This window comes from Oncorhynchus gorbuscha, linkage group LG16, assembly GCF_021184085.1.
Source record: "Oncorhynchus gorbuscha isolate QuinsamMale2020 ecotype Even-year linkage group LG16, OgorEven_v1.0, whole genome shotgun sequence".
Lineage (NCBI taxonomy): Eukaryota > Metazoa > Chordata > Actinopteri > Salmoniformes > Salmonidae > Oncorhynchus > Oncorhynchus gorbuscha.
Genome location: NC_060188.1, coordinates 40497032 through 40521043, shown reverse-complemented (window position 1 = coordinate 40521043; position 24012 = coordinate 40497032). Strand labels below are relative to the sequence as shown.

The following is a 24012-nucleotide window of genomic DNA, read 5'->3' as shown; positions in this document are numbered from 1 at the left end:
GGATCCAGGAGGGAAGGAAGATAACCCAGGACAAAATTAGAGTTTAAACCCAGGAATCACAGCTGCCAGAGAAGGCTGTCCCGTGCCGTGTAGCTCAGTTGGTAGTGCATTGCGCAACATTAGGGTTGTGGGTTCAATTCCCACAGGGAACCAGTACAACAATGTATTCACTCAATAGTGTAAATCGCTCTGGAGTAAGAGTGTCTGCTAAAATGAATTTTTTTTAAGGGCAAACACAATACAGATCAAATCAAAGTTTGTTGCATACCCTGATTAGCAGTGAAATTATTTTGTTTAAATATATATATAAATTATACAAATCTAAATGTAACTTCTATTGCCATTGTGAACTATGTAAAAATAGCATACAAAGCCAACAAATAAAAAATATTTCAGCCTGCAGGTAGAAAATAACCTGACATAAATAAATCACAATAGCTATGTGTGGCCTGTCTGCAAGGAACTCTAAATATTGTATCAACTATCAATTTGGTCTAGCAACAAAGCTTGTACTAACAGACTTGCAACATTGTATAAAATATCCTGGATCCTCAGTTTCCTGCATCAGTGACCCCCGGTCTGACATAGCGGTCTGCTATTTGGGCAAGGGATAAGAAGTAATCAGGTAGGCATATTTTATGATGTTTCCATCGGATCAGAGCATGGCATTGTTTATCTCCCTTTCAAGCCAAGTGGTTATTGAAAGGGGGAGAGCTAGGCTACATTGAGGAACTATTGTCATTCTCAGTGGATGTAAAAACAGACTTTGTTTACTTCCTGTTTGAGGTGGGGGAAAAATTACTTTCAGAACCTCCACAGCTCATTAGTGGTGGTGAGTTAAAACAATCAGAAACACTACCAGATCCCCAAATGAGCACATTTATAAGCCTACATTTGCCTACTTCTATAACTTCTATACGTAATGAGGTGCACGTCCTTACTCAACATTCACAGCAGCGCTCCAAACAAAACACAATAAATTAACTCGTAATTGGAATGGTATAAGCCAAAAACACAACGGAGCCTATGTTGTGCACTCCGCAAACAACGTGCCCACGCCAACAATGAGAACTGTAAATGAATGTGGTAATAATCATAATAATAATATATTTAATGCATTAACAGAAATTACAATAACCAAACAAACATTGTAGATTAGAAAATACGGGAATTAACGGTAAATGTACTACTGGTGTGCCACCCCAGTGACCCCCGCAATGGATTCATCTACTGAGACTGCCATCAATCAAGATGTGACAATATATTTTAGGACAACTGCCTGACAGAAAAAATGATTGGCCGGTAGGCTGTTGGTCGACCAAACAATCGACCAGCCGACTGAATTGGGTCAGCCCTAATAGGCATTATGGAAAATATACAGTGCAGTGGGAAAATATTTAGAACCCTTCCCTTTTTCCACATTTTGTAACGTTACAGCCTTATTCTAAAATGGATTAGACACATTTTTCTCCTCATCAATCTACACACAATACCACAATCTACCGCATGGCACAGCAAAAACCATGCCATGAGGTCGAAGGAATGGTCCGTAGAGCTCCGTGACAGGAAAGTGTCCAGGCACAGATCTGGGGAAGGGTCCCAAAAAATAGCTGCAGCATTGAAGGTCCCCAAAAACACAGTGGCCTCCATCATTCTATAATGGAAGAAGTTTGGAACCACCTAGACTCTACCCAGAGCTGGCCGCCCGGCCAAACTGAGCAATCAGGGGAGAAGGGCCTTGGTCAGGGAGGTGACCAAGAACCGATGGTAAATCTGACAGAGCTCTAGAGTTCCTCTGTAGAGATGAGAGATCATTCCAGAAGGACTACCATCTCTGCAGCATTCCACCAATCAGGCCATTATGGTAGTGGCCAGACGGAAGGAGTGGCTTTGGGACAAGATTCTGAATGTCCTTGAGTGGAGCCCAGCCACAGCCCGGACTTGAACCCGATCGAACATCTCTGGAGAGATCTGAAAATAGCTGTGCAGCGACACGTCCCGTCCAACCTGACAAAGCTTGAGAAGATCTGCTGAGAACAATGGGAGAAACTGCCCAAATACAGGTGTGCCAAGCTTGTATCGTCATATCCAAGAAGACTAGGCTGTAATCACTGACAAAGGTGCTTCAACATAGAACTGAGTAAAGGCTCTGAATACTTATGTTAATGTGAGATATATATATATATACACACGCAAACATTTCTAAAAAACAGTTTTACTTTGTCATTATGGTGTGTAGATTGAGGGGGGAAAAAAACGTATTTCATCCATTTTAGAAAAAGGCTGTAGCGTAACAAAATGTGGAAACAGGGAAGTGGTCTGAATACTTTCCGAATACATTGTATAAGTAGGAAAAAAGGTTTGTACAAGAGTGTTACATACACTGAACAAAAATAGAAATGTAACATGTAAAATGTGTTGGTCCCATGTTTCATAAGATGAAATAAAAGATCCCAGAAATACACACAAAAATCTTACTCATCTCAAATGTGAACAAATTTGTTTAAATCCCTGTTAGTGAGCATTTTAACTTTGTCAAAATATTTATCTTTATTTAACTCGGCAAGTCAGTTATTAAGAACAAATTCTTATTTACAATGACGGCCTACCGGGGAACAGTGGGTTAACTGCATTGTACAGGGGCAGAACAGACTTTTACCTTGTCAGCTCGGGGATTCGATCCAGCAACATTTTGGTTACTGGCCCAAAGCTCTAACATCTTATATATGCGGGTGTGAGGCCGGTTAGACGTACTAATAAATTATCTAAAACAACGTTGGAGGCGGCTTATTGTAGAGAAATTACCATTACAAATGATCTGGCAACAGCCCAAGCCCATGTCTCAAGCACAAGCCCACGTGCTAGTGAGTATCCAGCTAATATTTAAAGTTGAGCCAACTTGGATCTATTTGCTAGTTGAATAGTTATAAACACACCCTTCTGTCCTTCTCCAACTGTTTGAAGAGCATGCTAGCCTGTCCACTTTGCTCAGATGTTGAAATTGCACTTCTCAGAATGAGAAAGACTTGCCAATTCCTTATATAATAGTATATAATTCCTGTGCCCAAAGTAACTGAACGACTACCGACCAGTAGTGCTTCGAGAGGCTAGTCAAAGATCCATGTCACCTCCTACCTCCCGGACACACTCGACCCTCTCCAATTCGCTTGCCACCCTGACAGATCCACGGACGAAACAGTCGCACAGCCCCTTGCCAACTGGACAAAAGGAATGCATATTTGAGGAAGCTGTTCATCGACTGCATGGCCTCAAACTTGTTCGCTGATGACAACAGTAGTAAAGCCTGATTACCAACAGCGACGAGACAGCCTATAGGGAGAAGGTAGGCACTCTGACGGCGTGGTGCCAGGTAAACAACCTCTCCCACAAAGCAGCCGATTGTGGACTTTAGGAACCAGGCTGGACAGGCGTACACATCTCAGAGAAGCTGAAATAGTGTAACCACACGGACACCGTGGAGAAGGCGGAAACGACAGCGACTCTTCAACTTCAGAATGCTGAAATAATCTGCCTGTCCCTGAGGGCCCTCACAGTGTTCTATAGGAGCACCATAAACAATGTTGGGTTGCATCACAGCCTCATCACAGCCGCTTCAGAGGGTGATGAGTCCAGCCGAACGCACCATTGGATGCACACACTGCCTGCCCAACAAGACACCTACAACACCAGTCGCAAGATCATCAGGGACACAAGCCACGCCCTGTTCTTCAGGCTTCAAATCACTCAGATGCAGGCAGTATAGGAGCATCATGGCAAAAAGTGGAAGACTGGCCAATAGTCTCTACCCCAACACCATAAGGCTGCTGAATAGCCACCACTAGTCAGCTACCTGCTCCCCCCTACGGACATTCACCCCCACTACATCCCCGAATGACATTAAATCACTGTTGCAGCAGTTAATATGGATGTTATTTTTTTCTTAATTTGAATTTTTATTGTTTCCATTTCACTTGGTCTCTTCAAATGGTCATGCTGCTCCCCTTACGGTCATTACCCCACACCCCCAAAACAGTCTTCACTCTGCCTCCACCCCAATGAATATTATTTATTCAACACTGATGCAATTATGTACGTAGTGCCATTTCCATCTCCATTGTGTTTTAAAAAATTAAAAAATTATACCATTTTCATTATTTTATTTCACCTAGTCCTGCATGTTGGAGCTTTGGCGCCTAAGATTTTCACTGTACCTTGCAATCACACCTGCAACCCTGTACATGTGACTATTAAACACTAGCTGAATTTCATTGCATATTTATAAAAACAGACTAGACAACCCTCATTTTTTTTTGGGGGGGGGTGTTAGAATACCATTTTGGTATTTTGTATATAGTTATTTGTTTCAAAATGTATACCTTCACCAATTTGGCCACTTGGGTACATTTGGGCTACTTGTGTGGGACCCCTGGGTGACTTCATTTTGGAAGTTATCATTCTGAAACTTTGCACAAGTACTGTTGCCCTCTTATATTTTTCACTGAAATTGTCCCCATCATCCTATCTGAATGTTTGTTTTATCATGTTAATTTTAAAGATGATACAAAAAGAAAAACGTGTTGTTTTTTTCATTGTTTTATCTAAACCAGATATATTGTGTGTTATTCTCCTACATTCAATTCACATTCACAAACTTCAGTGTTTTCTTTCAAATGGTACCAAGAACATGCATATCCTTGGTTCTGTGCCTGAGCTACAGGCTGTAAGATTTGGGTATGTATTCAGGCGAAAATTGCAATGTAGGGGGGGAGCAGCAAGAGGATTTAAGCTCCGTCAGGTTGAATGGGGAGCGTCGCTGCAGAGTTTTGCCGAATCAGCTTAAAGTCCGGGCTCTGGCTGAACCACTCAAGGACATTGAGACTTGTCCCGAAGCCACTCCTGCGTTGTCTTGGCTTTGTGCTTAGGGTCGTTGTCCTGTTGGAAGGTGAACCATCACCCTTGTCTGAAGTCCTGAGCGCTCTGAAGCAGGTATTCATCAAGGATCGCTCTGTCCTTAGCTCCGTTCATCTTTCCCTCGATCCTGACTAGTCTCACATTCCTTGCCGCCGAAAATCATCCCCACAGCATGGTGCTGCTTCCACGACCATGCTTCACCGTAGGGATGGTGCCTGGTTTCCTCCAGACGTGATGCTTGGCATTAAGGCCAAAGAGTTCAATCTGTTTCATCAGACGATAGAATCATCAATGGTAGAAATATTAACATTAAATTCTCTGGCAACAGCTCTGTTGAACATTCCTGCAGTCAGCATGCCAATTGCACACTCCGTTGAAACTTGAGACATCTGTGGCATTGTGTTGGGTGACAACTGCACATTTTAGAATGGCCTTTTACTGTAGCCCGCAAAAGGTGCACTTGTGTAATGATCATGCTGTTTAATCAGCTTCTTGATATACCACACCTGTCAGGTGGATGGATTATCTTGTCAAAGGAGAAATGTTCACTAACAGGGATGTAAACAAATGGGTGCACAACATTTGATATGTTTTTTTGTGCCATGGAAGAATTGGGGGATCTTTTATTTCAGCTCATGAAACATGGAACCAACACTTTACATGTTATGCTTATATTTTTGTTCAGTATATGATTTCAATAGGTTTCTTACAGAAGATTTGACAGTAGTACTCCCATTCATGTCAACATTCTCTGATGCCTGGACTGCCATCCATCTTTGTGCATTTCAAAGATGAAATTTAAATTGTATTCCCATTTTAGTACATTAAATCAGTAGAAACACTTAACAGACACTTACAGCATTCTCATTAATACAGGGCGTCTCAACCGATGGAAGGTATAACACAAACACCTCAGATTATGTAAAATAGGGTCTGCACTACAGCATAAACATTTGTTTTTATAAATAAAATAAAAATAGTTTGACAACCCTGTTTGGAAGCATTTAAAGAATACCAAACTCATTCATATATATTTTCCTGTTATGAAGACATGGGGGTTCTCATTTGGGCAAAAGACTGTCCTGTGACACGGAAACCGATAAGTGGTCGAGGACTGTCAATTCGTTAGTAGGCAAATGGAAGACTGTCTTCCCCTGCTTGATAGCGTCCTTTGGGCTAAGAAAGTACAAGTGTATCCTCCCTGAGTCCTTCAAAGAAGGGTAAAAAAAATCTGCCACATGGGGGGGGGGGGCAAAGGGGGTTAAATATCCACCAAGGTAGAGAAAGTGTTGAAACAAATCAATCTTCAAGCTACTTGAATGCCAGGATTTGAGAGTGGTGTGAGGTTCCCTGGGGTGCCCTGTTTAGGGGATCAAGGTAACCAGTCTGACTTGGCTTAGAGACCTGTTGAGAGTCTCGCCACCAAGAGTGGTTTAGAAAGGCACTGAGCAGCACTCCAACAAATTACAACCACGAGTAGGCCAACTGCTGACGTGCTTAAAAAAATAACTGAAAACTGTCGGAGTCTAAGTGTGATGACATTCGGCAGGTGTGAGAATTGCGACGATCATTGGACAATCAAAAATTCTGAAAGCCCCCACAAATTCACAACATTGTAATTGGCACCTACTGCGTTAGCTTTTAAGCCAATACGTTGTGCTTTCTACACCTGTGTGAGATAAAAGGCATGGCTTCCATTAAGGTGTATAACATGACTGACTTTCATAATATGTTTGTTAGTGCAGCTTGACACAGATCTATGCGCTTCTGGCTGACCAACAGAAAATGAGGTACAGTACATAGCCAGTACAGGCCTAAATCAGCAAAAGAGGGATGTGTTCATCCTTAGGGTAAAACGAACTTGTGATAGATTTACAACCTGAAACCACAGAACCTGCCAAGCATGTTTTTGAGATATGCAGCCGTTAATAAACTGGACATTTTGTCGGTCTCGCAAATGGTAGCAGAACGTTTGATTAAATCAGAAGTCTATGGTAATTTGAGTAGCTTGAATTACACCTGTGTCTACCTAAGATGGATTTTATGTAGACCTAGGTCTATAAACCTTTTAGGCAATAGGTACTACTGACTGAGTATTGTGGTTCTGGTATTCTAGCTATGCAACTGGGCTAAAGTTGACAGACATACTGTAGGACTCTGCCATACATGGAAGTTCAAGAGGTGAGAGGAATACACTTTAAAATAATTTTTATTTAAAAAAAAAAATCATACAACCTTATTCCCGAGATGAGGCTGGTTTAACCGATGTGAAATGGCTAGCTAGTCAGCGCGCTAATAGCGTTTCAAACGTCACTCGCTCTGAGCCTTCTAGTAGTTGTTCCCCTCGCTCTGCATGGGTAACGCTGCTTCGATGGTGGCTGTTGTCGTTGTGTTGCTGGTTCGAGCCCAGGGAGGAGCGAGGAGAGGGACAGAAGCTATACTGTTACACTGGCAATACTAAAGTGCCTATAAGAACATGTAGTAGTCAAAGGTTAATGAAATACAAATGGTATAGAGGGAAATAGTCCTATAATTCCTATAATAACTACAACCTAAAACTACTTACATGGGAATATTGAAGACTCATGTTAAAAGGAAACACCAGCTTTCATATGTTCTCATGTTCTGAACAAGGAACTGAAACATTAGCTTTCTTACATAGCACATATTGCACTTTTACTTTCTTCTCCAACACTTTGTTTTTGCATTATTTAAACCAAATTGAACATGTTTCATTATTTACTTGAGGCTAAATTGATTTTATGTATGTATTATATTAAGTTAAAATAAGTGTTCATTCAGTATTGTTGTAATTGTCATTATTACAAATACGTTTTTATTTTTATTTTTTATAAATCGTCCGATTAATCGGTATCGGCTTTTTTGGTCCTCCAATAATCGGTATCGCCGTTGAAAAAGCATAATCGGTCGACCTCTAGTATAGATACACAACAAATTGCCAAACTTTAGACAGTAAAAATATCTTAGGTAAGCTCTTTAGAGCATTACGTTAAAATAATATGGGTATACTACACCAGCTTTAGAATAAATTGAGGTAAGCGCTTATTTTGTAAAATTGGGAATTGCCAGATCAAAAGGTGAAAGGGAGCACTGGGTGACCTGGGGGACTCAATTACAACAATTACAAATCGAATATTATTTTTGGACGATATTATATCGATACATACAGAACCAGTAAAAAGTTGGGACACCTACTAATTCAACTGTTTTCTTTATTCTTACTATTTTCTACATTGTATTATAATGGTGAAGACATCAAAACTATGAAATAACACATATGGAATCATGTAGTAACCAAAAAAAGTGTTAAATCAAAATATATTTCATATTTGAAATTCTTCAAAGTAGCCACCCTTTGCCTTGACAGCTTTGCACTCTTGGCATTCTCTCAAGCAGCTCCACGAGGTAAGTCACCTGGAATGCATTGCAATTAACAGGTGTGCCCTGTAAAAGTTGATTTGTGGAATTTCTTTCCTTAATGTGTTTAAGCCAATCAGTTGTGATGTGACAATATAGGGGGATATACAGAAGATGGTATTTTACCAACAAACACGACGAGTTGAGTTTTTACCAAAAAGTTAGATTTTAGTTTCATCTGAACATATGACATTCTCCCAATCTTCTTCGAATCCAGTCGGTGTATTTGACTCCAATGAGTAATTTGCTCAATATTAGGAGTTGAGAAACTGTATTCTCTTTTTTACTGTAGGTATGTACTTCAAAATTGGTTTATTCTGTTGCTAACGATATTCATAAAAATATTGAAATACCCTTGGGGTCCGCAAATCCCTGGTTGAATACCCCTGCTGTATATGGTTGTGGAAAGGCACAAAATTAAGATAAAGGGAAATGTAATATTATCTTTGGACACAATCTTAGTGGCTCTACCAGCTGAAAATTATTGTGCAGCCATCAACATTCTTTTGGTCAAGAGTTTAATTTTACTATCTGCATATAAATTAGGCTACGGTGTCCTCGTTCTCAAATTTTTGATAGGATCAAGCTCTGGCTTTGCCAGCTGGGCATAGTTTGTGCCTTTTTCAAACCAGTATGCATTTTAATATAATTGTTAGACCGTAACATGCTGGGAAAAAGAATTAACTTTGAACAGCCTGTTTTACCAGTATCGGGTCATAAAATACAGCTTTTGGTCCACCAGCCACTGTCACAGTAGATTCATTTGTCATTTTTTTAAATCTACCAGCCACTCAGATTTATTTTTATTTTTTTTACAAGCCAAAATATTTTGGGGCTGCTAAAATTAAAACAAATGTATTACTAGTAAGTAGTAATGTGGTATATTGTTTAGTTTAAACCAAAATATCACATTGTCACCTGTCCCTTTAAAGGGGAGGTTACTGTGGTAGTCACTCTAGTCATGTTTGTGCTTGTGAGAATGAGTCTGACTAGTAGAAGTGTTGTCTTCTCTTCCCTAGCAGTTTTAAACTCAAACATAGAAAAACAACCAAGCTTGTGAACAAAACCAATGTAAATAGCCAAGAAAAGGACAGTCTCACTTCAGTAGACTTTCACTTTAAGTAGGTCTTCACGTTTTAGGCTCCAACCAGTATTGTTTTTCTGCTGTTTATCTCTGTGCCACTTTACAGTCCCTGCAAGGTTATATCAAACTAATTGTCTCTTTTGTATCCTCAGCAGTCAGGTCAGTAGCATGTGAATGTAGTTGTCTTTGGCCGATTCCATGAGTCTCTGATCCAGTAATGTTCCAATATAAATAAGGGTCTCTTTACACCACACTACTTTGATTACACAACTAGGTCCAGGAACTAGAAGCACAAGCATTTTGCTACACTTGCATTAACATCTGCTAACCATGTGTATGTGACAAATAAAATTTGATTTGTGTAGTTTAAAGAGACAGATCTGGATTCAAATCTCTCTTTTAAGCGATATCTACACCCCCCTTGAGTGGTACGATGTAAAGACAACAGCTGTCCCACACAACCTTAATACCAGAAGACAGCATTTTTATCTCCTTTAGCCTAATTGAAAATTAAAGGCTTTCAAATATGCACACATTTGTGAATCATTGCTTTAATCAGGTTTGCAATACTATGTGCAATATGGTTTAGATGAGAAGATCCTGTATATTTTGAATTGCTATCCTTGTTTTGTTAATCTATTTACTATGGTATTTACTAGGGATGCACGATATATCGGTGAACATATCGGAATCAGCCGATATTAGCTAAAAATGCAGATGTGCAAAACCCATGTCAAAGCTAACGTGCATACCTGTATAACATAGGTACATGACGTAATGACCCCACGTAAAATTTTGCACTACACGTGCAACACAGCATTCCTAACCTAGCCCACGATGTCAGCTGTGTGGATCGAGCAGTCTAGTCGAGCAGTTATTTGAAAGAGTAAGAACATTTCAGCTAGACAACTCAAAGGTGAAATATAACGGAGTTCATTGCCCTTAACAATCAACCGTTCTCTGTCGTGGGTGATGTTGGCTTTCGCCGACTGGTCGAGCACCGGTATACACGACCAAGTGCAAGTTCAGATGTTGCCCAAACGGAGTTACACAGTAATAGCGTCACTGCTATTAGCTTCACGACTGACATTTGGACCAGTGATATCAGCCCCATGAGCATGCTGAGACTTGACAGCACAGTGGGTCGTCAAGGATTTCATATTGAGGAAAGTCGCTTTGCATGCTCATGAATATGCTGGTTGTCATACCGCTGCTGCCATTTTCAATAGCATTTGAGAACATGAAACATGATCACACCACCTAGCTCCATTTGAACAACTGACTCGAGAAATAAGCTCATCATTTGCACCATCATTGATTACACCATCATTCGTGTTTCATGTCACAATGATTAACCTCTTGAAACAAGGGGGCACTATTTTTATTTTGGGGAAAAAACGTTCCCAAAGTAAACCGCCTATTTCTCAGGACCAGATGCTAGAATATGCATATAATTGACAGCTTAGGATAGAAAACACTAAAGTTTCCAAAACTGTCAAAATATTGTCTGTGGCCTCCCGGGTGGCGCAGTGGTTAAGGGCGCTGTACTGCAGCGCCAGCTGTGCCACCAGAGACTCTGGGTTCGCATCCAGGCTCTGTCTAAACCGGCCGCGACCGGGAGGTCCGTGGGGCGACGCACAATTGGTCTGGCGTCGTCCGGGTTAGGGAGGGTTTGGCCGGTAGGGATATCCTTGTCTCATCACGCACCAGCGACTCCTGTGGCGGGCTGGGTGCAGTGCGCGACTACAACTACATTGCGTAAGTGGCCAGCTGAGGGCTCTCAGTGATTCTTGCGTAAAAGACAGTCATTTTTCCTCTTGCTCCGACTGAAAAGCCAATTGTCCCGGTTGATATATTATCGAATAGATATTTGAAAACACCATGAGGATTGATTATAAAAAACATTTGCCATGTTTGTCGATATTATGGATATAATTTGGACATTTTTTCCAGCGTTGTCGTAACCGCTATTTCCGGTGGATTTCTAAACATAGCGTGACCAACAAACGGCGGTATTTTGGGTATAAAAATAATCTTTATGGAACAAAAGGAACATTGGCTGTCTAACTGGGAGTCTCGTGAGTGAAAACATCCGAAGCTCATCAAAGGTAAATGGTTAATTTGATTGCTTTTCTGATTTTCGTGACCAAGCTTCCTGCTGCTAGCTGGACATAATGCTAGGCTATCGATAAACTTACACAAACGCGTGTCTTGCTTTGGCTGTAAAGCATCATTTCAAAATCTGAGATGACAGGGTGATTAACAAAAGGCTAAACTGTGTTTCACTACATTTCACTTGTGATTTCATGAATAAGAATATTTTCTAGTAATATTTTTGGACTGTTGCGCTATACTAATTAGTGTAGTTGATGACAATCTGGATCCGGGATGGGTAGTTCCAAGAGGTTAAGAACAAATTCTTATTTTCAATGATGGCCAAGAATACAATCAAATTATTACACTTCTGGAAATATGTTTTTAGAGTATTCCTACAAATAGACATTATTGTGTTTCAATGTAATCAGTGTATGAAATTACTTATTTTCAATACAATCTCTTTTTGTGTCAATTTGCTGGGTACACATTATTATAATTATGCTCCGGTCCGTCCAACCATCCCCTTGGATGAAAATCAGCCCGCGGCCGACTAGTGCATGTCTGTGAATGCCTGGCTGTACTCCCCTTGACCCAGATTCCACTATCTGCAGTTTGTCTCACTGAGTATTCGGTTGATCTGGAAGGAATGCTCTGCTCAACTTCTTGGCTCAATTTGATTGGATAGTGTTACTCCCTGGTGAAGAAGGGTCAAACTGCCAGGGTCGGGGATAGTTCTGGCAGAAATGCGAACAAAATTGGCATCTGCTGTATTTTTCTCACCCATTTACACACACTACCTCATATTAACAGTGAAAACATGTTTTTAGACATTTTTACTACTTTTATTGAAAATTAAAGATATTTAAATTAAATAAGTATTCACACCCCTGAGTCAATACATGTTAGAATCACCTTTGGCAGTCTTTCTGGTAAGTCTAAGAGCTTTCCACACCTGGATTGTGCATCATTTGCAGCAGCCACCATGCTTGAAAATATGAAGTGCTACTCTGACGCGTTGTATTGGATTTGCCCCAAAGATGAATAAAGTGTTAACTTCTTCCCTGATTTTTTTTTTTTTGCAGTTTTACATTAGTGCCTTACAGGATACATGTTTGAAAAGAAGCCTGTACAGAATATTTTAATTCTGTCATTTAGGTTAGTATTGTGGATTAACTGTGGTGGTGTTGCGCCATCCTCAGTTCTCTCCTATCACTGCTAGGGATGCATGATATATCGGTGAACATATGGGAATTGGATGATATTAAGCTAAAAATGCCAACAGTGTTGGCCCGATTTTGTCTATTTTTACGCCGATGTGCAAAACCGATGTCAAAGCTACCGTGCGTACCTACCTATATGACGTAATGACGCAACATACAATTCTGCGCTACAAGTGCAACTCGGCATTCCTAACCTAGCCCACAATGTCTGCTGTGTGGATCGAGCAGTCAACAAGTTGAGCAGTTACTTGAAAGAGTAAGAACATATCAGCTCGACAACTCAAAGGTGAAATCCATTAAAGCCAAGATAATGCAATTCTTTGCCCTTGACAATCAATTCTCTGTCGTGGGTGATGTTGACTGGTTGAGCACCAGTACACACTACCAAGTGCGCTATTGTTCAGATGTTGCCCTACCGGAGTTGCACAGTTATAGGATCACTGCTATTAGCTCCACGATATACATACTATGGGAACACCGTTTGGGTCTTTGCGTGTCAAAAAAAAGACAGTAGTACTGTCAAAGCTGTACAAAAAAAGTCTGCGAACACCGGCCACGAATGATGTGTTTACAATATTGAGTCAGTAATAACGCATTATTTGTTTGACCACAACTTCTGGGGTAGCTACAGTGGTTCCTCCTTTAAAAGTTGTGTTTCTTACACTGCGGGACTTAGAGGTACACAGCTTCATTGCTCCAGACCACCACAAGGGGGAGTTAGAGCTCTCATTTATGCATTTGGGTACCAAGGTTTTTATGTGACCAATCATATCGAGTGGTTCCAATGACAAATTTGACGCGGGCCACTGGTCCCTGGTGACATCAGCAAATATGGCTGGCAAAACATTACGGGGTAGCAAATGTATGTAGTTCGAAAAAGTCAAGCAAAACATGTACAGTTGAGAGGAATGTTAGTTAATGTAGAGACAAACAATTGACAAAAAGTTCATTTATGAAAATCGCTGTTTAGCAAGATTTTTTCCCCCAGCCATATCCAACACTAGGTGTATCAAACTCATTAATTATAGCAAGCAGGGAGCAGGTTTCGAACCCTCAACATCAAGTCCAGCACGCTATCGAAAATGTATTATTTGGGGATTAGGGCGGATTGTGGCTAAAAGCACTGTTAATTGGAATCTTAATGTGGAAAGGGGAAAAAATATTATTCGTTTTCATAAGCATAGCAGGATGGGCTATTAGCTGAACAATACACTGTTCAACCTTTAAAGAATGGTCTTAGCCGAGCTAGGTGTGAAATCCCCCCTCCTCCGTAACTTGCAACAAATCATTTTCGGGACTATCTAGAAAAAGCAGCAGAGATGCGCAATTGGTTTCTAAGAAGAGGATATTCTCCACAATGTGTGGATGAAGCTCTAAATTTGGCATTGAGGAAAACACTAGATTAACTGCTACCAAAGAGACCCGCTAAAGAATACTCTAATGTTCACAAATACATATACTTTGAACTCGCAGAAAGTGGGAGATGCGGTCAAACACTGGCATGTTTTATTTCCCTGATAAATTGGTCCATGCCAACTGCCAGCCACAAAAGAAAATCATCCAGAATGTTTTGAGATTTTCACCCTCCAGACATTATTTCTTAAAGGTCTTAATGATGAAATGCCTTATGTTGTGAATTTGAACACAAATTATGCCCTTATTTCAGGTTACTCTGACGTTTTTCTTACACTCTACCCCATGATCAATGATTTATGAAAACTTGCTTGGTTGGTCGATGTCCTCATTGTGGTTTTACAGACGTGTTTAATATGTTTTTATGTACACACTTTATTTGAATATTTATGAAATGCATATTGTTATATTTGGTAGCACTTATTTGTTTTTCCTTCGCCTCCTTTCGATGCGTGCAACGGATGTGGGTGTGGCTAGGTCTATATAAGGGCGCTAATTTAAAAATCTCACAAAAGCTCTGACGAAGGCCGTGAAGCCGACACGTAAGCTTATTAAAGATCAGTTATACGATCAAGAGCAGTGTGCGGGTGCCTCTTTTTCCTCATCTTATCCAGCTGTTGCCATGCACCTGCAAAAAAGATAGCTCAGATGTGCGAGTGCCTTTCTGATTTTGACTTTACAAACAACAAGAGGGCTTAATTGGAGTCTATTTCTAATGAACCTAGACCTATATAAAATAACTTAGCCTACCTCAGCCAGTTATGAGGCTTAACAGCCTAATAGAAGTAGGATTTTTATTGTTAGGCCTACTTACAATTGCAACTGGTCAAAAATGTAGCATCCTACATAAAACAATAATTTAAAGAAAAAAGTATTCAAACTAAAAAGAAAGCACACTTGAGTAATTCCCAAACTCTAAAAGTAATTGGAAAGGTAGATACATAATTTGTATGACATTGTGGTTACAATAAAGAATGTAGCCCATCATGCAACTGATTCCTATTAGCATGACAGTAGACTTTTTATAGCATGGTTACTGTTATGAAAATCCCTCAACTTGCAATATATTTGATGGTTAAGTACTCTAAAGTTTTACATTTCTAACTCAAAACAGCATTTCATCAACATCTTTATGCTTTCGTTAAAATTCTTGATCTTCATTTTTTTTATGTAGAAATGTTGAGCAAATTGCTCAAGGCTCAACGCTTGATTCGTCTGTGAAGATGACGTTATTGAATATCTCGCCAGCTTTGATCCATGCCTGGGCCTGCAGGATGCAAAGTTCTTTGTCAGACAAATCATTGGGTCGAAACTACAGAACAGTACAAAATAAGCGCGAACACACATGGTCAATATTCTGAGAATTTAAAAAAAGATTGATAAACATTTCTTACCGAGATGTGATGCCCGCAGATTACAGATTGCCTTTGCCGATCGCTCATCTTCATTCGTCAGTGAGTCAATGGCTTGAATAGTCATGGACTCACTCACGCGTTGAAAAGGAACGAGATGGCATCAGTCCATGCCAGGCACACCTGTGAGCTCTGGAATTCCACCTCCGACAGGCAGTCAACATACACTATGTGGCGGGTTCGTCAGGTTTTCGGTTCACTGACATTTCCATTCCTCTTCTGACAACAGAACTTGACCAACTGCTCACCAGGCACAGTAAAGTCCGCCCGGACCATTATGTTCTGCTATTCCAAGGATGTGTAACCGAAGAGAGATACCACGAGTGGGCACAGAATGCATAGCCTTCCCGCTGTGACCATCTATTTCAGCACCGTTTAATGCTTCTCTGAGACAAGCGTGGAGAAATGAAAATGTTCAAATATTCCATGATTCTTAAGATATGGGTTGACTGACTGACTATAAGCAAGTGATATCTGCTAAATAATCAAGTTTATTTACAAATTAGTGAGTCTCACCCAATGTTCAAGAATTGCCTTTTTCTCGCTCACTCTAGCTAAAATGAAAACAAAATCTCCAAAATGCGGTTACTTTTTAAACAGCGATTATTATTCATTCATTTAGAATTATTTAAAAGACCCTTAGGATCTGTGAGAATAACGGAAAATGCCCCTTAGATATTAAGAGTCCCCCAATCATTAAGTTTCTAAAAAATATATATACATTTTAGATATACTGTTAAAAATGGTGTAGGTCTTATTTAAAGAGCATATTGAAATTAGAAGCAGAAGCCTATAACTTTTGTAGCACTGTTTCGTGCTGCTCTGAGACGAGCACGACACAGGGATTCTTTAGCTAAATAGCCCAGTACTATTTAGCAAAATAATCCCATGTGTCGTGCTTGTCTCAATGTACTGCCGGACATCACGTTGTACAGCGCCATATTATCCGTTCCATCCTAACAGAAACCCGGAGGGTTTTTCATGGAATAGTAACACCACAATATTAATCAAATTAATTAAGCAAGTACCAGTCAAAAGTTTGGACACACCTACTCATTCAAGGATTTTTCGATATTTTTATACATGGTAGAATAATAGTGATGACATCACAACTGTAGCAGGTGTAGCCCATCATGCAAATGTTTCCTATTAGCAGGACGGACAATATACTTTTATAACCAGGCTACTGTTGTGAAAATCCCTGAACCTGCAATGAATCCGATGCTCTAAAGTGTTATAATTTTAATTCAAAACAGCAATACAGTATTTGTTCAATGTCTTTATGCTTTCGTTAATAAAATAACGAGAAAAAAGAACGTTCAAATGCGGATGTTTAAGTGAAATAAATATGTTTGCATCCATTTGGGTATTGGTTAGACAAGAATTAGAAAATTAGGGTGCAGAAATGTTATGCTCCTAGTGTAACTTTTATTTAACTAGGCAAGTCAGTTATGTAAAAATTCTTATTTACAAGGACAGCCTACTCTTTCCTCGTAAATAGCCCAGTACTGTACTGCCGGCCGTCATTATCCATTCCAGCAAGTACCAATCAAAAGTTGACACCTACTCATTCCAGGATCTTTCTATATTTGTACTATTTTCTACATTGTAGAGTAAAAGTGAAGACATCACAACTATGAAATCACATAGGGAATCAGTTAAGTAGAAATTCCTATTCACAAGGACAGCCTACACCTTCCTCCCCAATGGGGATTTGAACCCCGGTCTCCCACGTGCCCCGCATTCTGTGGTACAGACATGGCCTCCTCTCCCTTATGTAAGGAATTAAGCACTTTCCCATGTTTACTACAGTATGTAGAATGCACAGTAGCCTAATTAACGAAATGTGTTTGTAAAATAATAATAAACTTTCAAAATGCAGTTGTACAGCGCTGTATTTTACATTCCATCCTAACGGAAAACCTGAGGGTTTCATTTTTTGTTTTTTTCTGTATAGAAATACCATAATATTAATCAAATTATTTAAGTCAAATTTCTTAGTCAATCCCATATATATAGATATATATATATAGTTAATAAAAAAAGGTTTTAAATTCTCTGCTTATGCAGATACGGAATACTATCAAATGCTTCTCAAAGATGCCCTCTGGTGGTCAAACTAGCAATAACTTGCAGTAACAGAAAAAATGGCTGCGAATTAAATGACGTGCCACAGAATGCTGCGACGGCACGCAAGGTGTGCCGCAGTATGACGCAACTTTTAAAGGAGGAACCACTAGCTAGCTGTAGCTTGGTACCTAGCTCGCAACAATACACCCAGCCTGAAAACGATGACCAATAGAAACTACAGTCATTTTCATTCGTCTTAGCAATGATTTAGGAATCCTTTTAAGTATTGTTGTTCGCTTACTGAAATTGATCTTCAGTTTATGAAAATAAATGGCTAGCCAGCTACTTAACCCTGTTTCCCAAAGCTAACGTTATAAGCAGCCAGCTAGCTTCATCTGGCGAGTGAAGCTCGACCGGACTGGGTTGTGTTGTGAAACTAGCCACAATGAGGATTAGACACAATAGTGGAATTTGCTGTTTTCTTTCAATAGAAAAGTGTAATTGCCAGTGATGAAAATGAATACAAATAGTAGAATTATGCCATACTTTTATTTTGAAGGCTGACTGCAAAGTCCACTATTGTGGCTAATTTTTATTGTGCCTAGCTCCACATAGATGGGGCTGACCACCTAGCTGTATAGTTAGCTAGCTAGCTAACGATAGCTACTGAAAACAGATGTCATTTTGCTAGGATTAGGCACAGTGATTTGTGGGGAAGAACATTTGTTTGCATCCATGAGCAAGCTAGCTTTTCTTTTAATGTGCGCGAGACAACTTTACCAGCATCATAGCATACATATCGATGAATCCTTGTGATGGTGTAATCAATGAACTCGTTAAATTATTATGTGATGTGCAGTCATCTTCAGGTCCTGATTGGTCAACAAGCATATTTGACGTGTCAAATTGTGTTATTATTTTGACACTCAAAGACCTAAACTGCGTTCCATAGAAATCCTGGTTGAGAATGAAACGACTGAACAAATGAACAATGAAAAAAAAAAAAAATCAAAACGTATGTTTTACTGGTAATGGGGACATATGTAAACGCCAACAAAATAACCTTTTGGTGTTGTGTGTAACCTTTTATTTAACTAGGCACGTCAGATAACAAATTCTTATTTACAATGACTGCCTACCCCGGCCAAACCTGGACGACGGTGGGCCAATTGTGCGCCGCCCTATGGGACTCCCAATCATGTCCGGATTTGATACAGCCTGGATTCAAACCAGCGACTGCAGTGATGCCTCTTTCACTGAGATGCAGTACCTTAGACCACTGCGTGTAACTATTTAACTGTACTAGAATGCTTTAAAGGCCGTAAACATTTGAAATATCGGTTATTGTTTTTTTTGGGCTAGGAACTTACCAGATATTAGTATCAGCCGAAAGTGTCATATCGGTGCATCACTACATGAAAACCTTTTTTTTGGGTAGACCCAAAACTACCTTCATACTTTTCATTTACCTGTTACTTTCAGACGAATCCCAATAGATTGTAGCCCAAACGTTTTGGATGCTATTAAACAGAAGGTGCCACATTGACAGTATCGATTTCAGACGAGTCTACTGACATGGGGGTCGTATAACAAAACGGGATTTTACATGGTCTGACCAAAACCGCTCTAGCTTTGCCACTTTTTCAGTGCAGATGCGGAAGTGCGACATACTATCAATATTTTTTACGTATGGATTTTGATTAGGATTTTATGTAACTAGGATTGACACACCAGTGCGTCAATGACTCTAGGGGGTAAAAAAAAAACGGAGAACTAGCTGTAAGAATAAAAACGGTTGTTTTGATGAAGGTACAGCTGACTAACGCAACGTACAGTACCAGTAAAGTTGACACCTACTCATTTACTCTTTTCTACATTGTAGAATAATTTTGAGGACATCAAAACTATGACACGATACAAATGGAATAATGTAGTAACCAAAAAAATTGTTAAACAACTGAAAATATATTATATGTTCTTCAAAGTAGCCACAATTTTCCATGATGACAGCTTTGCACACTCTTGGCATTCTCTCAACCAGCTTCACCTGGTATGCTTTTCCAACAGTCTTGAAGTAATTCCCACATATGCTGAGCACTTGTTGGCTGCTTTTCCTTCACTCTGCGGTCCAACTCATACCACACCATCTCAATTTTGTTGAGGTTGGGTGATTGTGGATGTCAGGTCACTGACAGTGTCACCAGCGGAGCACCATCGCACCACCTCCTCCGTGATTCATGGTGGGAACCACGCATGCAGAGATCATCTATTGACCTACTCTGTGTCTCACAAAGACACGGTGGTTGAAAAAAAAAAATCTGAAATTTGGACTCATCAGATCAAAAGGATAGATTTATACCGGTCTGTGTTTCTTGGCACAAGCAAGTTTACTTATTGGTGTCCTTTAGTAATGGTTTCTTTGCAACAATGGTCCATGAAGGCCTGATTCACACAGTCTTCTCTGAACAGTTAATGTTGAGATGTGTCTGTTACTTGAACTCTGAAGCATTTATTTGGGCTGCAATTTCTGAGGCTGGTAACGCTAATGTTCTTATCCTCTGCAGCAGAGGTAACTCTTGGTTCTTCCTTTTCAGTGGCGGTCCTCATGAGAGACAGTTTCATATCGTTTGATGGTTTTTGCGACTGCACTTGATTAACTGACCTTCATATCTTAAAATTATGATTGTCATTTCTCTTTGCTTATTTGATCTGTTCTTGCCATAATATGGATTTAGCCCTATTTGGACAAAGGTTGCTGAATTGCATCCAAAGAACACCATACCTACTGTGAAGCATGGGGGTGGAAACATCATGCTTTGGGGATGTTTTTCTGCAAAGAGACCAGGACGACTGATCCGTGTAAAGGAAAGAATGAATGGGGCCATGTATAGTGAGATTTTGAGAGAAAACCTCCTTCCCTCAGTAAGGGCATTGAAGATGAAACGTGGCTGTGTCTTTCAGCATGACAATGATCCCAAACACACCGCCCAGGCAACGAAGGATGGAAGAATGGGCCAAAATACCAGCAACAGTGTGTGAAAATCTTATGAATATTTACAGTAAACATTTGACTTCTGTCATTGCCAACAAAGGGTATATAACAAAGTATTGAGAGACTTTTGTTATTGACCAAATACTTATTTTCCACCATAATTTGCAAATAAATTCATAAAAAATCCTACAATGTCATTTTCTGGAGAAAAATATTCTCATTTTGTCTGTCATAGTTGAAGTGTACGTACCTATGATGAAAATTACAGGCCTCATCTTTTTAAGTGGGAGAACTTGCACAATTGGTGGCTGACTAAATACTTTTTAGCCCCTATGGTACTTCCAAAGTTGTGGCAAAATGGCTTAAGGACAACAAAGTCAAGGTATTGGAGTGGCCATCACAAAGCCCTGACCTCAATTCCATTGAAAATGTGTGGGCAGAACTGAAAAAGTGTGTGCGAGCAAGGAGGCCCAAACCTGACTCAGTTACACCAGCTCTGTCAGGAGGAATGGGCCACAATTCACCCAACTTATTGTGGGAAGCTTGTGGAAGGCTACCCAAAATGTTTGACCAAAGTTAAACAATTTGAAGGCAATGCTACCAAATACTAATTGAGTGTATGTAAACTTCTGACCCACTGGGAATGTAATGAAAGAAATAAAAGCTGAAATAAATCATTCTCTGCTATTTTTCTGACATTTCACAATCTTAAAATAAAAATTGGTGATCCTAACTGACCTAAAACAGGAAATTTTTACTAGGATTAAATGGAATTGTGAAAAACTGAGTTTGAATTTATTTGGCTAAGGTGTACGTAAACTTCCGACTTTAACTGTATATCTCACTCAGATGTCGTGGATGCCAAAGAACTTTGCTGAGAAAGTACAATGAGCCCTCAATGTGACCTTGGATGAGAGAGATGTATGAGGATTAACAGCAAAACTATGGTAGTGTGTCCATTTTAATCTCTGAATGAGCAGCAGCTGAAGCAAACACAGATAAACTTGTTTGCTCAAGGGCTTAATGACAGGTTACTCCGTTAATTCTAGCATCTGCTGCTGTAAGCCTACACATAGACTCAATCAACCCACACATTTGCAGTGATGTACTGTCACATCCTTCCTCTCCCTGGTATTATTGCTCCTGATCCACAGTTCCACAGTAAGGATAGCAAAGGAAGAAAGCGTCTAACTCCTGAGGAATTTGTATGCTCCTTTTGGGAGCAAGGAGAACTCAGAGGGGACCATGTGTTTGTAATGAAGGAGGTTTGATGAGTCAAGGCAGATCTGGAAATATGGCCTCCCAGCTGACAACGCGCCCCGCCCAGTCTACTCTGACTCATATTGACAAATGCAAGGATGTTTCAGATTCAGGAATGTTCAAATAAAAATCTATTTATATTCCTAAAAATCATTCCTTATTCATAAATCATGCAATGTTAAATCATTCAAAAGTGTACACAGTACATTAAACTATTTGTAATAAGTGACTTACTTGCTGAAGCTGACAGGAAAAGATGGAGTTGACATCCCTGATCCATCCCCAAATTCCTGGCCTCTGTTCCAGCCATCACTGACTGAGGGCAGTGGCGGATACAGGCCAAAGACAGGCTTCTGATCCTGCTGTACACACACTGCCGTCGATGTGTTTGTGCTGTAGTGGTAACTCGGCCCACTCATGGAGCCCACCGAGCTGTGGGTACCAGGTATGTCCAGGCTGGATATCTGACAGTAGCTCTGGCGCTCGTTCTCCTGCTTGATTACCCCTGGGGTGTAAAGCTGGATGAAGGAGGTGTCAGAGTCCTTCTCGGTCTTGATGACAGACATGGAGATCCCTGGGCCCAGTTGCTGCCCCACACCATTCACATTTTTACAGTTTCCCCCACTGCTACAGACTATGGGCTTGGTTTCCATGTTGCCTTCAACGAGCAGGGCATCATCCACTGACAGGGAGGAAAGGAAAGCGGCCTCATCAGCCAGGTAAAACTCATTCAGGTCAGACAGAGAGCCAGGCAAGTCCAAATCCCGCAGAATGTCCAGCGTATTGTCACCAAGGAGCCTCTCGTTGACATCCAAGTCCTTCAGTGACTGTCCAAAGCTGACCGTCTCCATGTCAAGCCTGTCCTTATCCATTGGTGAAAAGTCCTCAGTTTTCAGAGGGAGAAGGTAATTAGAACATCCAAGTACGGATCTCCCTGGGGTGTTGGCTTGATTCAAATCTGAAATGCTCTCCTCCAACAGAGCAAAGTTCTCAAACAGCTGCTGCTGTTGATGATTCTGCTGCTGTTTCTGTGCATTCTGCATTCTCAGGGCCTTGCCCATTAACTTCTCTTCAGCCTCCTCTATAGGGAGTCCAATGGAGGTTGTCCCTGCTGTGGAGAGCTCACCCTGTATCTTAGTGACATTCAGTCCGTTACAGGAGTCTCTGGCTGGAGGCTGGGGTGTGGAGCCAGGCAAATGCATCACTGAAGTTAATGTGGTGGCCTTGGAACTGCCTGCGTTAACCGAGAAGCTTCCCTCTTCACCTCTCTCTAAGCTCTTGTCCTGGTTATCCATTTCTTGATCCTGCTTGACACACACAGGGATGAAAGCACTGGTTTAGAAAGTGCTTGTATTTCAATTTTAAAATGGCAACAGACTGATAATTAAAAATAATTGTATTGAATTGAATTTAAAATGGGTACATTGCATAGTAAATAAGCATTTCAACGCACATATTTGATCTTTAAACCATATGATCACATCTCTCCTGGCTTCTACATCACTGACAATATGACAGCAGTGTAAATAATATTCCAATGTTGTAGCTACATGTCATGACCACCAATAAACTAGCAAAAAATACCTACAATCGAGAAATCAGAGGTGTAGCCTATAGACATCTGAGACAGTGTTTACATTTACATAAATATTTTACGTCCATTTTGTTAGACTCAAGCAATGTTTTTCTGTATGCAAGCATGAGCATGCTTTTTCTTTTCTCATATCACCACAATGGGAAAGAGAAAGCACGCGCATGCTCGCACACGGAAAAATATAACTTAAGTTTAACAAAATGGAATATAACGTTGCGGACAAAGTTTGGAATTACACAATTGAATACGTACAACATCTAAAGATCTGCATCAGTATAGCGAAAGCTTTGCCATTTCTAAAAGGATATGAGTGATTGGACCCTTTGTTCATGTTCATCCATGGCCAACATACTGCATAACAAACAACGAGTCTTGCTGGTGGGGTTTCACAGAAAATTAATTTGTATCCGCTCTCGTTACATTTCGGCTGCATATTTTCTGAAATTTTCTTCAAATCTGAAAACGATGTAAAGACAAGCCCATTTTCTTTAGAATTGCATTATGGGCACTAAAAGCATTGG

At 40.2% G+C, this 24012-nt stretch overlaps 1 protein-coding gene across 3 annotated transcripts in view; it reads right to left on the bottom strand.

Annotated features, from left to right (window-relative positions):
* LOC123998756 (glucocorticoid receptor-like) overlaps positions 1-24012 on the bottom strand; it is a 97388-nt gene that overhangs the window by 56212 nt on the left and 17164 nt on the right. For 2 of the 3 annotated variants that reach the window (XM_046303881.1, XM_046303879.1), the window contains exon 3: positions 22132-23201. In XM_046303881.1, the coding sequence (XP_046159837.1) occupies positions 22132-23192 (1061 nt within the window). In that variant the 5' untranslated portion in view covers positions 23193-23201. Of the gene's footprint in view, positions 1-22131; positions 23205-24012 lie in introns of all 3 variants that reach the window. The other variant, XM_046303880.1, reaches the window with a different exon arrangement.